The sequence below is a fragment of the Lissotriton helveticus genome, chromosome 6 (assembly GCF_964261635.1).
Source record: "Lissotriton helveticus chromosome 6, aLisHel1.1, whole genome shotgun sequence".
Taxonomy (NCBI): Eukaryota; Metazoa; Chordata; class Amphibia; order Caudata; family Salamandridae; genus Lissotriton; species Lissotriton helveticus.
Window position 1 is genome coordinate 54,160,758 of NC_136067.1, and position 14,958 is coordinate 54,175,715.

General features: G+C 46.8%; 1 protein-coding gene across 2 annotated transcripts in view; it reads left to right on the plus strand.

Annotated features, from left to right (window-relative positions):
• The first annotated feature begins 12,718 nt into the window (after positions 1-12,718).
• The window catches only part of GLO1 (glyoxalase I), a 156,772-nt gene continuing 154,532 nt past the window's right edge, over positions 12,719-14,958 (plus strand). For both annotated transcript variants that reach the window (XM_078647349.1, XM_078647350.1), the window contains exon 1: positions 12,719-12,870. In XM_078647349.1, the coding sequence (XP_078503475.1) occupies positions 12,784-12,870 (87 nt within the window). In that variant the 5' untranslated portion in view covers positions 12,719-12,783. The remainder of the gene's footprint in view (positions 12,871-14,958) is intronic.

The window sequence follows — 14,958 nt, forward strand, 5'->3', positions numbered from 1 at the left end:
CACTACAGGATATACCGGAATATTCACCTCTAGAAGGGAGACTCCTACAGGAACAGATGGTACACCAGGCAGTATCCCTCACATACAAAACACTCACAAATAATATGTTGGGAAATCTGGCGAAACTCAGAGGTGTATGGGAGGCGGAAGTAGGGGAATTGGAGGACTTAGACTGGGAGCTGATACTGATGCACCCCCGAGAAGTGGCCATTAAGTCACGGCTGAGGCTGATCCAATTAAATGTGTTACACAGGACATATTTCGATAGGAGGCGTCTCCTCAAGATGGGTAGGATAACAGACGCCACATGTCTTCGATGCAGATCCGAACAGGGGGATTTCTACCACACTATCTGGTCATGCGAAGAAATACAAATATATTGGTCTCACATCTTCACTGAATTGGGGGAGGTATTGGGAATAGAGCTAACACTGGACCCGAAACTGGCGCTACTAGGAATGGTGATGGAAGTAGACCTGCCACGCCCGCATATCATTTTCCTGGTGCTGGCACTAGTAGTGGCGAAAAGGGACATTGCGAAATACTTGGGGGTGGCGGAGAGGCCGGAAATAGAGGAGTGGAGGAGAGGGCTAGACCTCTATATGGCAGCAGAACGAGTGACATACAAAGCTAGAGGCTGTCCCAAAAAATTCCGAAAGGTATGGAATAAATGGAGACAATACCATGGCCTAGGAGTGGGGCAATAGAAGGAGACCCATAGAGGGGTAGACGGCAGAGACGGGAGTAGGTGACCACCTGATAGCGATAAGTGCCCGAAGGAAGACAGGGACACTGAGAATCCAGAGACACCAAACATATGAGGTGCTATACAGAGACATGGGTGGGGAGACGAGCAACAGTATATTATGCACAAATGGAACTGATGGATAAGTGACACATAGATTGATGGAAATGTGATCTGACTGTCATCCCTTTGAGGGGGAAAAGCTACCAGTTTGTAGATATGTATGGGTGTGGGGGGGGGGGAGTTGTGGGAGGAAAACAAAAGCAGGATTGGGGGGTTACATGAAAAGCTCGTAAGACTTAGCACAATTATACACTAATTGACGTGAAAGGTGTCGCCGCCCGGCCCCAGGGATGTGGGCATGACGGCTGTGGTATGGAGCAATGATGTAAATTTGACGTGCTAATGTGAGCTTGCTACACCTGTGTCCTTTTATACCTGCACAAAAAATAAAGTTAAAAAGAAAAAAAAAAAACATACCAGAAACAACAGCAATAAAGTCGCCACCCAACAGCAGTGACCCCTCGGGAAGAGCGAGGATAACCCGCCCCAAGTCCGCAAAAGTAGTTGACTGCAGGCCAGGGGGAACATACACACAAACCAGGGATAGGGTCCGGCCCTCCCACCTACCAGTAAGAGCGACATAGCGCCCTCTATCACCGAGGACCGTGGCGTCAATCTCCAGTGGGAGATACCAACCCCCCTGGAACCAGAGGAGAACCCGGCATGGGCGACCAAACGATACCCCTTCCTGTTCATAGCATGACAAGTATTACCTATCAAGTGAAGAAGGACAACATCGGGGGAGAGACGTTTCAACAACTGCAATACTACCCCACGTTTTATCCTATCCCCCAACCCATTCACATTCCAGCTCAGTAGTTTCAACCCCCTACCCCCATCCCAAAAGAGAAAGAAGATGCAACCCCAGTAAGAACCCAGCACTACGATCAAAAGGTCTAACAATACCGTGCCTTGCGTAAAAACAAACAAACTCCCCAACAGAACCCCCCCACCAACATCCCGTTACACACCCCCCCACCCTGCACCCCTGCGTGAGACTAGAAAGCCACCCCAACTTGCAGTGTGCCTGTCGCCCCCACATCTATCTAAGCTACAAAAAGTCAATCAGAGGAGGAAAGAGACCCACCAATAGCCCCGCAACCCCCCGAATGTCAAATCAAATCACATCACAGAATTAGCGTTCCACAGTTCGAGGCCCACTAGAGACCCCAGAAATCAGGCAACAGGTGTCTATTACTGATCTATCAGTCCGCCTTCTGCTCCACCAGACTGTTCCTCCTGTGCACGCTGGTTCGGCAGAGTGTCCAGCCAGTCGGCCACTCCCTCCGGTCGATCGAAAAAATAAGTCCGCTCCGCAAGTTCGATCATTAACTTGGCCGGGAAAAGCATAGCGTATGCCCATGTCACGCAGTCTTCTCTTTACCCCTAGGAAACCAAGTCTCTGCTTCTGGACCGATTAGGTAAAGTCCGGGTAGAAGCCGATGGTAGTGTTCTCAAACTTTATAAGTCCACCAATCCGTGAGGCCTGCAGGATAGCGTCTCTATCACGGAAATTGAAGATTCTTGCGATGATAGGCCGCGGTGGGGCACCCAATTTTGGTTTACCGCCCGGAACTCTATGGGCCCGTTCGACCATAAAAAACTTACTCAGTCCCTTGGGTGCAAGGTGTTTAACGATGAGATCTTCGACGAAGAGGTCAGCCGCTGGATCCTCCGCCTTCTCCGGAACTCCGATGATACGGACGTTATTCCGTCTAGCCCTTGCTTCGAAATCCTCCAGGCGACGCGCAAGGAGATCACTGGAGGCCCTCAGATTGCAGATCTCCGTCTGAAGGTCAGCGACATCACCCGTCAGACTGGAAGTCTTAATGTCTTAATGTCCAACGACTTGACTCTTTCATTCATTTTCGTCAAGTCCGTACGGATCAGGTTGACATCTATCGCCACAGTATCGAGTTTGTGGGTGAGAGTCCCCATTTGTTGCCCAGGGAGGATTTGATCCCGTCGATTGCGGCCATAACGTCCTGAAGGGTCAGCTCTGTTGCCGAGGTCGGTGGATCTCTCGTGTCCTCCGGCGACCTGCCCGGTCCACCGGGAGATCCCTTGGCCTGGGCGTAGCGATCCATGATGTTAGTCTGGGTATAGCCACCCCGCCGAGTAGTCTTGAGTTTCTGCTTTTCCCCCTCCGGTTTCCCTGCCATTGCAGGATGGAGACCGACTTGGAGCGGTTAGATTAAATAGAAAGATGGCGGCCCATGGGACCATGGAGTGGAGGCTCAGCTTCAGCCAGAGGGCACCAGCCAAGTGTCTTCCGAAAACCAGCAAGGCAATGAAAGAGCACAGGATAACCGCTCTCAATACGGGGGGGGAAGTTCCCAGTCGAAGATCTCTATGGAAGACAAATCGAAAGTGAAAGTCAACCGGACCGGTCGTGCCTGCCCCCTCAGGCCGATGTTGTTCAACTACAGCTCGGGCACCATGCCAACTCCACAGCCGGGTATCACGGAGACGTAGGCCTCAATCTTTGGAGCACCATAACACCAGTTCCCGGGGTCCGATTCGGAATCTGAAATCAGGTTTCGCTTCACCCGTGGTTCGTCTTCACGAAGACATCAATGAGGGACAGGATAAACAACAGGATAGATGCGGGAGGTTACGAGGGTCTCGGGAGCTCTAAGCTCACGCGGCCATCTTGGTTGCGTGCGAAGCTCCTCCTTGATGGCCATAATGTTGATAACAGAACATATCGGCATAATTGGTAGTGTTCATATATAAATATTCGGCATCAAAAGAAGCATAATGTTTTAAATTAGAAAACAAGGCCTGTACTGCATGCACATCCCAATCATCAGAACGTATGTCCTGTGTCACCACATCACCCATAGAAACACAAAATAGGTATGGTACATTGATGATCTCAGTCTGACCATGGATCTGATAATCCACTTTATCCCAGACGATAACATCAGAAACTGGGAACACTGAAATGTTAACAAGAGTCTGGCCATGCTTCACGATGTGGCAAGATGAGTGGGGGGCCCAAAACACCTTCAACAAAGTTCACAGCAGAGCGTTCAGGCAAATAGTGACCATTGATGAGTAGAAAAAAACCAGTTACAAATCCAATCGTCATGAAAAGAAAAATCTGGATAAGGACCAACCAGACGTATGTCCATGGAGGAACCAAATAAGTCTGTTTAAACCAGGAGAAAAAATAGCCAATGCGGTTGAGCCACTTGAGGTGGAGGACGAGTCATAGGAAAAACTGCCATGTTGCAAAGGACTATCCTGCAAATCATGCAAAGACTCACTTGTGGGATATTTGTATTCAGCCTCCACGTTGCAGGAGGAAGCTGAGGAAACAGAAGAAGGCTCAACAACAGGTTCCATCTCGATGACAATGTCTTGTGGTGAACTGGAAGACATGCCACTTTCACGAATCCTCGAAATTGTGGGACACGAAACAGCAGGCGTCACACTATTCAGTATTGGCCAGATGTTGTAGTTTGACATTGTCTACCGAAATGTATCTGTTGTCTTTGCGAACAGTAGGAGTAGGAAAATTACTGTTTGAGTACCCTTTAAGGCAAGCACTGGAACCAGTGCACGATAAGAGGGACCAAATTCTTTTTTGTTCTCCACCTTTTCTCGGACCAGATCTCCAACTTTTGGAAGCTAGCTGGCCACCTGATTCAGGAGTGCTGCATTAGTTGCTGAGGACAAATGTTCAGTAGCAAGACTGGCACGGGTCTCTTGTAGGTTCTGTAACATAGTAGAATGATTATCTACATCAAAGGTCGCAGCAGCTGCCGCAATGTCTAGATCATCAAGGTCTGGCACAACTATTTTAATGCCAAAGAGCATCTCTTATGGGGTCCGGCCACCCAGAGGTCTTCTAGGGAGATTATTAAGTGCAAGTTGGACTCCATACAAATGGGCTAACCAGTTCCTTCCAGTACCTCAGATTATAGCTGTCTAGGATTTCTTTAAGTCACGGTTCATTCGCTCCATAATTGAGTTGCCCTCAAGCCTGTATGGAGACGAAAACTGCACCAGCACCCCCATAGACTTCATCGCATCCTTGTACGCCTTAGAGGCGAAAACTGGATCTTGGTCAGAATGAAAGGTGCCAAAGGCAAAAATCCCTACAAAGACACTCAAATCCATGATGACATTTTTGACATCAGCACTGCGTTGTGGCCAAACCCAAAGGAATCTAGTGCACGAATCAACTGCAACTAAAATGTATTTATATGCAGTATCAGAAGAAAAGAAAAGTGGCCACTGTAATTCCGCGTTACTTTGTTTCATATATTTTACCCAGAATGAGGAAAACATTATGGCAGAAGGGCCATGTTTAAGATACATCGTATGGCCAGGGGTCACTTCTGGAGGAAGCTGACAAGCCGCCTCCAGCTGGGAGTCCTGCGTACACATACAACAACATAATTTCTTGAACTTACTACTGACTGGCATGCTTGAAAACAGATAACAGACACCAGCGGGTTTTAAAAAACTCACCTCGCTTGCTTGGCTTTTGCAAAAGTCAATAACAGCAGAATCATACAGAAACAGATAACAGACACCAGCGGGTTTTAAAAAACTCACCTCGCTTGCTTGGCTTTTGCAAAAGTCAATAACAGCTTGGCTTTTGCAAAAGTCAATAACAGAATCATACAGACTTGGTGGGTGATCAGTCCACCCTTACCTTACAGGGGTAGTTCTCTTCTGCAGACGCAGGGCTGTGTCCTGCTCCAGAAATTATTTGCTAAGGGACTCCAGCAAGAACGCGGTCATGTGGCCCAGACCGGGTGGGGAGGAACAGCGGGCGAGTCGTTCGGCTTACCGGATTGCAAGAAAACCCTCGGGTAGGGCGCCTTCGTCGGAGTCTCTCCGTGCACCTCCTCACATCCACCGGGCCTGACCTTCGTGCTCGTGGAGTCCCTGTTCAGGCGCCATTTGAAGAACCGGAATAACCACTTACTGGGTCTCGGTGGCGGGGGAACCGCCCAAGTCTTCCATACCCTTCATACGTAGTAAAAGGAGACACAGGAGCCTTCGTCTGCAAGAGGAACCCAGATTTATTCAAATAGCCCGGGCTATGGAACAGAGTCCCAAGCTCCTTAGAAACAAGACAGAGGAGGCTGCTGCTTTACTCAGCAGCTTACTGTCAGGGTGTGATGGACGTGCCTGCCTGGTCTATAGCTGCCAAACACATCTCCCAGAAGGCCATCCTTCTGGGAGGAACAGAAACTTATTTAGTCACGTGACACGCGGTGTGCGTTGTACGTGATTCTTGTCGGCAGAGGTCTCTGGTGGATGCGGACGCCCTATCCCCGCGGAGATTTTTGTTGGCTTCTCGGATGAGACGCCAGATTCTGTGGATGTCCTGCGGTCTGTTCTTTGACTGCCTACGCGCGCTCTGCTCGGCTGAGTGTGAACGACGTGTCGGTCTTTTCCCTTCACCTGTTTCTCTGGCAGCACGGTGAGACGCTAGGATTGCCCCCTCCCGTGTCCCGTCGTGGAAGCTTGGTGCCGGTCAGGGAGACCGCTTGGCTGAGCGGGTATTCCCTTCTTTGTGCTGTCATAGGATCATTGGCAGACGGATTCGGGATCCTTTCCGGGTGTCAGTTTTCCCGGAGTCCTGGTAAGATCAGCATCATAACGATGTGGATGATCTGATTCAAGACTAGTTTATTTTAATTTCTTTGTCCTTTTTCCAGAGTATTCAAACTGTTGGCAGGGTTAGCTGGAATATTCTTGGAGTTCATTTATTCCTTATCTTTGGATCCCGCTGAACTCTTTACTTTCTACTCAGCACTGACATATTTTTGTGTGTAGTTTCTGAGGCCCTTTTGCCTGAACTATACTCATATTGGTTTCCTTGTCTTTCCTGGTGCTGGAGTTGGCCGTTATTTTAATCCAGGGTGGATGACAGATGGTACGTATGTGGATTGGTGGCATGTTACTATGAATCAGCAAAAATGGCCAGACTGCATTAATCGTGTGTTTTGACTTCTAGGTGAGACCTTTTCCTGCAGTGAGAGAAGCATCTTGTTGTTTTGAAAGGAATAGAGAGGAAGGGTTCATCTCCTGATTTACTTCTATGGCACGGTTACGCTCGTAGCGAGAAACATATGAGAGTAGATAGTAAATTATCTCTTGTTAATGTGCTGTTTCTTTTGTTGCAGGTCTCCCTCTTCCAACGCTGTTCCCATCCTAACCCTATCCCTCGCTTGATTACTTCTATGCTCTGTACATATTTATATATTAGCCAGAGTGTGGGGAAATCAGGAGGTGGACCCCATTGAGCATCATCCTGACCCTGAAGAGCTGGATCATCGTGATACTTACAAGCCTTTTATACTTTTTTCTTCTAGTCTTTTGGCTGTTAGTCCATTGTTCAATCAGGGTAGTGTTTGTAGTTGATAACCAGATCCAGATGATGTTTGTAGTTGGTGACCTAGTCAAGGCTTGGTACTCAAACCATTGTTCACTCAGCTTGATCAAAGCTCGGTCTTTCAGGTCATTGTTCAATCAGCTTGATCAAAGCTCGGCCATTCAAACCATTGTCCAATCACCCTTATAAAGGCCCAGCAGTCAGACCATTGTCCAGATAACCTGATCACAGTGTCAAGGATGTTTACCAGGCTGGGAGCAGGAGATGGAAAACAAATCATTTACACAGGGTGTGAGTGTCTCATGGCTTTCTGTTGAAATGCAAAGAACAGGGGGGGTTGGGTGGGTGTGCAACAGTTCCTGGGCAGAAATGCAGGCTGCAAGATGGTTTTTGTCGTGTCGTGTCATCAGCAGAAAAGACCAGGTGGGTCGTGTGGAAGTGTTTTACACAAGATGGGAATGAAAAAACAATGGAGTCCCGGTACAAATGATGCCGATCAGAAGAACACTTTTCCTCAAGCCTTGAAAAAGCTTCAGGCCTGCAAGGGACAAACCATGTACTGGTTGATGATCTTTTATCTATGATGCAATATAAAGGACTTTCAACACAAAAGAATTAAATTATACTAACAACTATTTGGATGGATGCTTATCTGTGATCGCCCATTATCATGCTGTTACCCGTGCCTAACTTATGTATTGATAAACTTTCACTCTACCAAGCACACCTAAACTTATACAGTAGTACTGGCACTAAAACCTACAATCTCTGGTTTTGTTTTTATTTGCATTACTTGCTTCAAGAATAACAGCATATGCGACTAAAAGTATAATCTTTTAAGTGTGAGTACCGCCTTTATCTCTCTCTTGCTGTATTACTTAAAATGTTTGACTCATTTGAAGCTATGTGGTGAAAAAGATGTAGTCTCTGTGAGAGGTAATTAATCAGCTGAGTTCTGGTGTGTCTTTAGTAATGAAAACTTATAAAAAGGTTTCTGCATGTTACTATAATATATAGATATTTTGGAATCACTTGTTTTAACAAATGCTAAAGCTATTTGCACAATTCGCAGAGCCTATCTTATACAGTGTGTAACAGATTTTGAGGATCTGGCACTGCATCCAGATCTGCCGACTTTGGTACTAGGGATACAGTTTTGAGTTGCAGCTTAGGCTTAGAATCCTGTGATTTTGGGCAAATCACTTCAGGCCTCATTTATGAGTACGTGGTCCAAAGGACCACCGTACAGACTGTGGTGATCTGGCCACCCCCACACTGCGGGCCCGCATGCAGTTTTACGAGTGTGGCGGGTAGATCACTACAGGACTGCTGCATCAGACGGGAACCAGGATCCCACAGCTGTCAAGAGCAGAAATATGCTGGCAGTGCTGCTGCTGCACCGCCAAGCATATTCTGAGTTCGCCATGGAAAGGGTGGCATAGAGGCAACTAAGGGGGCCCTAGGAGGACCCCCATGCCACATCTGGGGGTGCATGCAGGGGGAGAACATATTGTACCCCCCTGGCAATGCAACCCTGTTCCTGTACTGTGGCATGCATGCCACATTGTGCAGGAACGTGCTGCAGGCACAGTCACAGCGTCGGGCTGCATGTTAGGCTCTCCAATGAACCAAACACCCCATCACCGTGAGACTGCCTGCCATAGATTACAATTCTAATCTGGCGGGCGCACCATGGCTTTGGCAGTCCTCCTGCGGACGGCGCCAGTGTTACAGAAGGACTGCAAAGCTCGTAATAAGGCCCTTAATCTCCTCATGCCTAAAAAAACAAATGTGACCTTTTATAATGTAATAGTTGCTCGCCTGAAGTTCTCCAATACCTTTAGGCAGAGTGTGAGCTATATAAAATTGGAAACAAATGGAAAATAATGAGTTGGATTTTCACAGTGCTTTCAGTCGCAGGCTGAGACCTTGTAGTACTAAACTTGTCACTATTTCCCACTGTAGCAAGCAGGATTTAATTTTGAGTGACTGGTTAAACACAGACATCTGTGTGATTGCATTGACTAACTGAGCTTTTGTAACATAATGAAGGGCATTTCATGAAGGTTATACTAACTTACATTTATTTTCCATTTAAGGTGTTTTATTTCATATGCATTTGCCTGAGGGTGAAAAGCACCCGACCCACGCACACTGAGCCCAGCCCTCATCGCACAGAGGATGACAGCTGTCATACAGTTTAGGTCGAGCCTGCACAGCGATTGAGCTGTGCTTACGAAATCTCTTGTATTTAATATATTTTAGAAGGGGGCTCTTATCAATTCCCATAGCTGAATTACTGTGTTCATTCGCTTTTATGTAGAACTTTTTTTATTTTTTAACTTCCCCTGACTGCATGCATTTACAATACTTCTACTAAAGCTGTTCGCACTGTTTAAGCCCCATTCACGGTCAGGATAAGATCTCCCCACTGAAAAGGCAGACAGCTTCTAACAGTGGGCTGGAATGCATGCTTTTTAGGTCGAGCCTTCACAGCGCATGCGCTGCAAAGGAAAACAACCTTTTCCTAGCGCTTCGGCTTTTCAAGCAAAGCATGTGCACAAGTTGACATTGCCTTCAATGGCAACGTGTGCACGTCAGGAGATCCACTCGCGGGAGCGCGTGGCCCATCTGGTCGCAATTATCGCTCCCGCGAGTGAATCCCTCCCCTTGCTACCACGCGAGCGCTTTTTTTCTGGTTTGTATTTTTTAGCAGCTGTTGCTTGTTTTCACTGTTTTCTCCCCCAGCAACCGTCAGATTTCATTCTAGTAGCATTCACCTTCCGGGGTCCCCAGCACCAAATATACACCTGGTCCTATTACACATGTATGACAGGCTGCTCTTCTTTGGCTGGGAAAATGAATACTAACAATTAACTCCGTGGCTGACAGAGAACATAAAAAAACACTCAAGGCATGAAGGTAGTTTTTCCAAATACCAGTGTATACGTACGCTTAAAACTGCTACCTGTACGGTGTTGCAAACAGGTGGATGTTTTGTGGACCGATAATTTGGCCACGCTTCGTTCAGCAAGATCCAAGTACCACAAGCACATCTTCCTTGGGAAAATGTCGCACTTCAAAGCCCTTCTTGACTCAGCCAAAAATAGACCCAAAAAACTATTCAATCTCATCAAGATTCCTGACTGCTCTCCCCCAACCTCCAAGTTGGAGGATTCTACAAAGAAAGCAGCAGATTTTGCTATATTCTTCGACGGAAAAGTGAAATCCCTTGTGGATCAGGTCGCTCATCGTACCCCTCCAGAGGAACGCAAATCCTTAGCCATTTGGCAGAACTTTGACCCCATCTCTAAAGATGCCCTTCTCAATTGCAACCTCGAAACAAAGCCCTCCAACCATTCTCTGGACCCCATGCCCAGTGCCATTGACTTCTATACCCATTCCCTTTCCTATTGGACCACTCTGGTCAACCTCTCCCTCTGTCAAGGCTTCCTTCCTGTCTCCTTCAAAACTGGGCAGGTCACCCCTCTGCTTAAAAAACCCACTGCTGATGCGAATGACCTCAACAACTTCCGCCCCATCACTAACCTACCCTTTCTTGCGAAGATCACAGAAAGATGTGTAGCGAAACAACTCTCTCGTCATATCAAGGACAATGATCTTCTTGAGAATTGTCAGTCCGGCTTCATCCAAAACTGCAGCACTGAAATAGCCCTACTGCAAGTGGTTGATGACGCGCTGAGGATACTCGATTCGGGGGGTCTTGTCTTCTAATTCTCCTTGACCTTTCTGCAGCCTTTGACACTGTCAATCACAACACTCTCCTCAACACTCTGCAACAGAGAATGGGCATATAGGGCACTGTGCTTAAATGCTTTGCTTCCTTCCTCTCTGATAGATCCCAAATTATCAAAATAGCGAACAGTCTTTCATCTCCTTTGGTGGTAGGTCAAGGTGTTCCTCAAGGCTCTATACTTGCACCCACATTGTTCAATCTCTATTTAGAACCACTGGAAAATCTCCTAAGTAATCCGGGATCCACTATCATCTCTATGCAGATAACACTCAAATCTACCTTAAGGTTGCCTCCACTCACGATCTCGCCATCCTAAGTTCTACTCTCGACTCCATTCAAAACTGGATGTAGACGCATCAACTGATTCTGAATCCCTCCAAAACTGAATTCCTCCTCCTCTCCTCCTCACTTTCTCCTCCCCCGGTTCAATCATGGATGGATCAGATGAATCTTCTTAACAATAAACCCATCATTGTGGACAGCGCAAAATCCCTTGGTGTCATACTCGACAAAAAATTCAATCTAATCTCCCACATCAATTCCATTGCAAAGTCTGCTCGATACCAACTGTGCCTGCTTTGGGGAATTTGTCGCTTTTTCCCGGAGCAAGACCTTAAAACCCTTGTGCAATCGCTGGTCCTCTCCAGACTGGACTACTGCAATTCTCTTCTTACTGGCCTCCCCAAATCCCACCTGTCCCCCCTTAAATCTGTTCTCCATTCAGCAGCTCGTTTCATTTATGGGGCCAAAAGAAGCGACCACATCACACCGATGTTATCCACCCTCCGCTGTCTTCCCATCAAGGCTAGAGCTATTTACAAGACTGCCTGTATTACCCAAAAAGCCTTGCACTCCTCCTCTCCTCGCTACCTGGCGAATAAACTGAAACTCTCTGGAGGCTCTAGACCATCTCGTAATGCAGAAAATGTACTACTTCTTTAACCTCCCACTTTCAAGAAGGAAAGATCGATGGCCCAATTCGTTTCAGGCAACGCAGTGAGAATCTGGAACTCACTTCCGCCTCAGCTCCGGACCACCACCTCCTCCCAGGCCTTCAAAACGGACCTCAAAGTTCTCCTCCTCCAAAGACACCTCCAAATTTCATTCACACCCTCTCTATTATCTGAAGGAAGACCTCCCATTACTGAAAATTCTATTCTTCATGACTATGGAGCCTTCCCAGTGTGTTCTTGAGGTTGGAGTGTTTGTCATTTATTGCCGTATTATCCTCGTACCTGTGTTTGGTACTCTTGTGTAACATGCACACGCCACTTTTCTCTTGTAACACACTGTTTGCTACCTCATACAGTTTTGTTGGCTTTTTGATACTTGCACAAGTGCCACCATTGCCTACGTAACGTTTGTTCTTGTGCTTGAGTGTCTACCCTATATTGCAGTACTATACCTCTAATTGTACTTTGTTTTCTCTTGTAACCTGCACACATGTCACCGTTTCCTCCTGTAATGCACCGTTTGCTAACTCATGTATTTTGTTTGCTCACAATTGTCACTTTTGCTTCATGTAACTTAATGTTTGCTTTTATAATTTGTTCACTTGTAATTTCCTCCTCATGTATAATTACTGTTCCTATTGTGAAGCGCCCTGACACCTTCGGGTAAAATACGCGCTATATAAAAACGCATAAATAAATAAATAAATAAATAAATAAAATAGAGGGGGTTTTGGCAGGACGGAAGGGCTGGAGAGAGCCGAAGGCTTTAAGCAAGCGTCCGGTGACGCCCCCGGTCCGCCCACAGTCCCGCCCGGTAGGAGGCGGACCTAGCTCCCGCGCCTCTCCGCCTAGTTGAGTCCCAGGGTCAGGTCGCCTCTCTTCCCGTCGCCTCAGCAGCTGCATCATGGCCGAAGTCCCGGCGCCCGAGCTGCACGGCCTGTCCGAGGAGGCCGTGGCCAGCGCGTGCACCGACCCGGACCCCAGCACCAAGGTGAGCGCGAGAGGAAGGCCGCGTGACTGACAGCCACAAGGGGAGCAGGCGCGCGCGCGGCGCTGTGGGAGGGAGGCAGGTGAGCGCGAGCAGGCTCCACAGCTCGCGCAGGGAGCGTGACTTGCGTTTCAAGCGTCCCTGACTGACAGGTCTCTCGGAGTACACATTCCTCGAGTGTGGGTCACTGCAAACTGCGCGCCCCTGTATGTTTGACACCTTCCCAAGAGAAAAATGCCGGCTATTCGTTGTTGTTTTAAACATTTGCAGAGACTTGGTTTTGATGTAAATAAAACTGCAAACAAAATTATATTTATTCGTTTGCAACATCACTTTTCTGTCGTTGTTCACTTTAATTATGTCTTAGATCGTTAAGGTAGCTCTAAACACATGTGCACGTGTTTTGTATTTAGTATGTACATATACATGCTAAAATGACCGGCCTTAAGTGGATTTGCATATTTTTTTACCGGCTGGGGCATCAAATTACCAGTGGTGCTGGTAGAAAACCGGCTAGGTGGCAACCCTCCTCCCCAGAGCTCACCAAGTCCCTTCCTGTCTCACTTGTGCAAAGTTGAAAAGGTTTTGAGTATGTTGATGACGGAACAGTGCTTACGATTTCTGTTTTTTTGCAGGACTTGCATAGTGTTTTGGTTTTATTTCTCCTGTTCTTCGTTAATAAACCAATGCTGTGGCGAAAAAGTAAACTTGTGCATGTTTATACCAAGAACAGCAAGTGGCAGAGTTCTGAAAAGGGATAAGTCGAAGTGGGCCACCACAAAATAATAAATGTAACGGGTCCAGGGATTATTAAAATAATAAAAAGTAAAATACAGGGATTACGTCGGAGTGTGTGTGTGTATATATATGTATATATTAATTCCACTATTAACATTTCAGTGACATTCACTGGAAATATCAGTTAAAGTGTAGTTACGGTTTGAAATTAGAACTGGAAAAACCACCGAAGTTAGCAGATTCTGGTTAGAATCGCAGTTCATAATTCACAAAACAGACAAGAAAACAATAACTTGCACCCCAAATGCAAGACTCGTGACCTCGCACTTAATGTGACAGATACAAATCCCGTAAATAATCTTAAACGTAAGATTAAATGTCATATTAACCTCTACACACAGACTACTGTAAATGTAGTATTATAGATTAGTTTGAGTATGTATTGTTAATTACATGTTGCTTTTAGGTTCTTAATGGCCAGTGCACAGCGGGACTTTGCTGCTGGGCCAGTCCCTACGTCAAACCCTCTGCTGCAGGAGGGTTTGCAGTTTGGCCTAGCCTATGACTAGGCCCTGTGCCAAATGTGCTGCAGGTTGGCAACCCCTGCTGCTTCCCGTCTTTAGTGATTAACAGCTGGTGATTGATGCAAGGCCTGGCATACGCCCAGACACTAGGTTGAACCCAAAGCTTTTTACTTTTACTTTTATGGTTTATGGACCTCAATGTAGGTTCACTAACCCACATTAACCTTCACAGCCAAGGACAAATACAGAGCAATATTAATCTGCGTTGTGTGGGGCGGTGAACCTACGTAGAGTCTGCAAATCTCTTTAAAAAAACAAAAAAGTCCCATATACAAAAAGGTCCCATATAAGCTCATGAAGCTTGCCTTGGATGAGTGATACCTGGCCGCGAAGCTTTCCATGGGTTTGCAAAGCCTTGCTAGGGCTTGCAGATCTTGGCTGGCTGTGCTGGGAACTACAAACCAAGGTTGTGCACCCCATGACAATCGGCCTCTTCCTTTTTTTTTTTTTTTCATTTTTTCATGTAGGTTCCCTTAGGGGTACTTGCCAAACCCATGGGTGAAGGATGCTCCGTGATTGTTTTGTAGAGCTGTAATGTTTTTCTCCAACTTGTGATAAACCAAATAAGTTGTTTCAAGCTCACTGGCTCATGTGTGTTTGCTGACCCAATTTGGGTGTTGGTGGGGGTGGGGGAGGAGGAGCTCCTTCATCCAACCAGATTTGAATACTTTTCACATTTTTGATCAGTGAAGGTTTGCAAAGTCGAGTTTGTGTACCTCAGCAAATTAACTGTCCAACTATCTGTTTAACCTTTTTATCCCCAGACCAA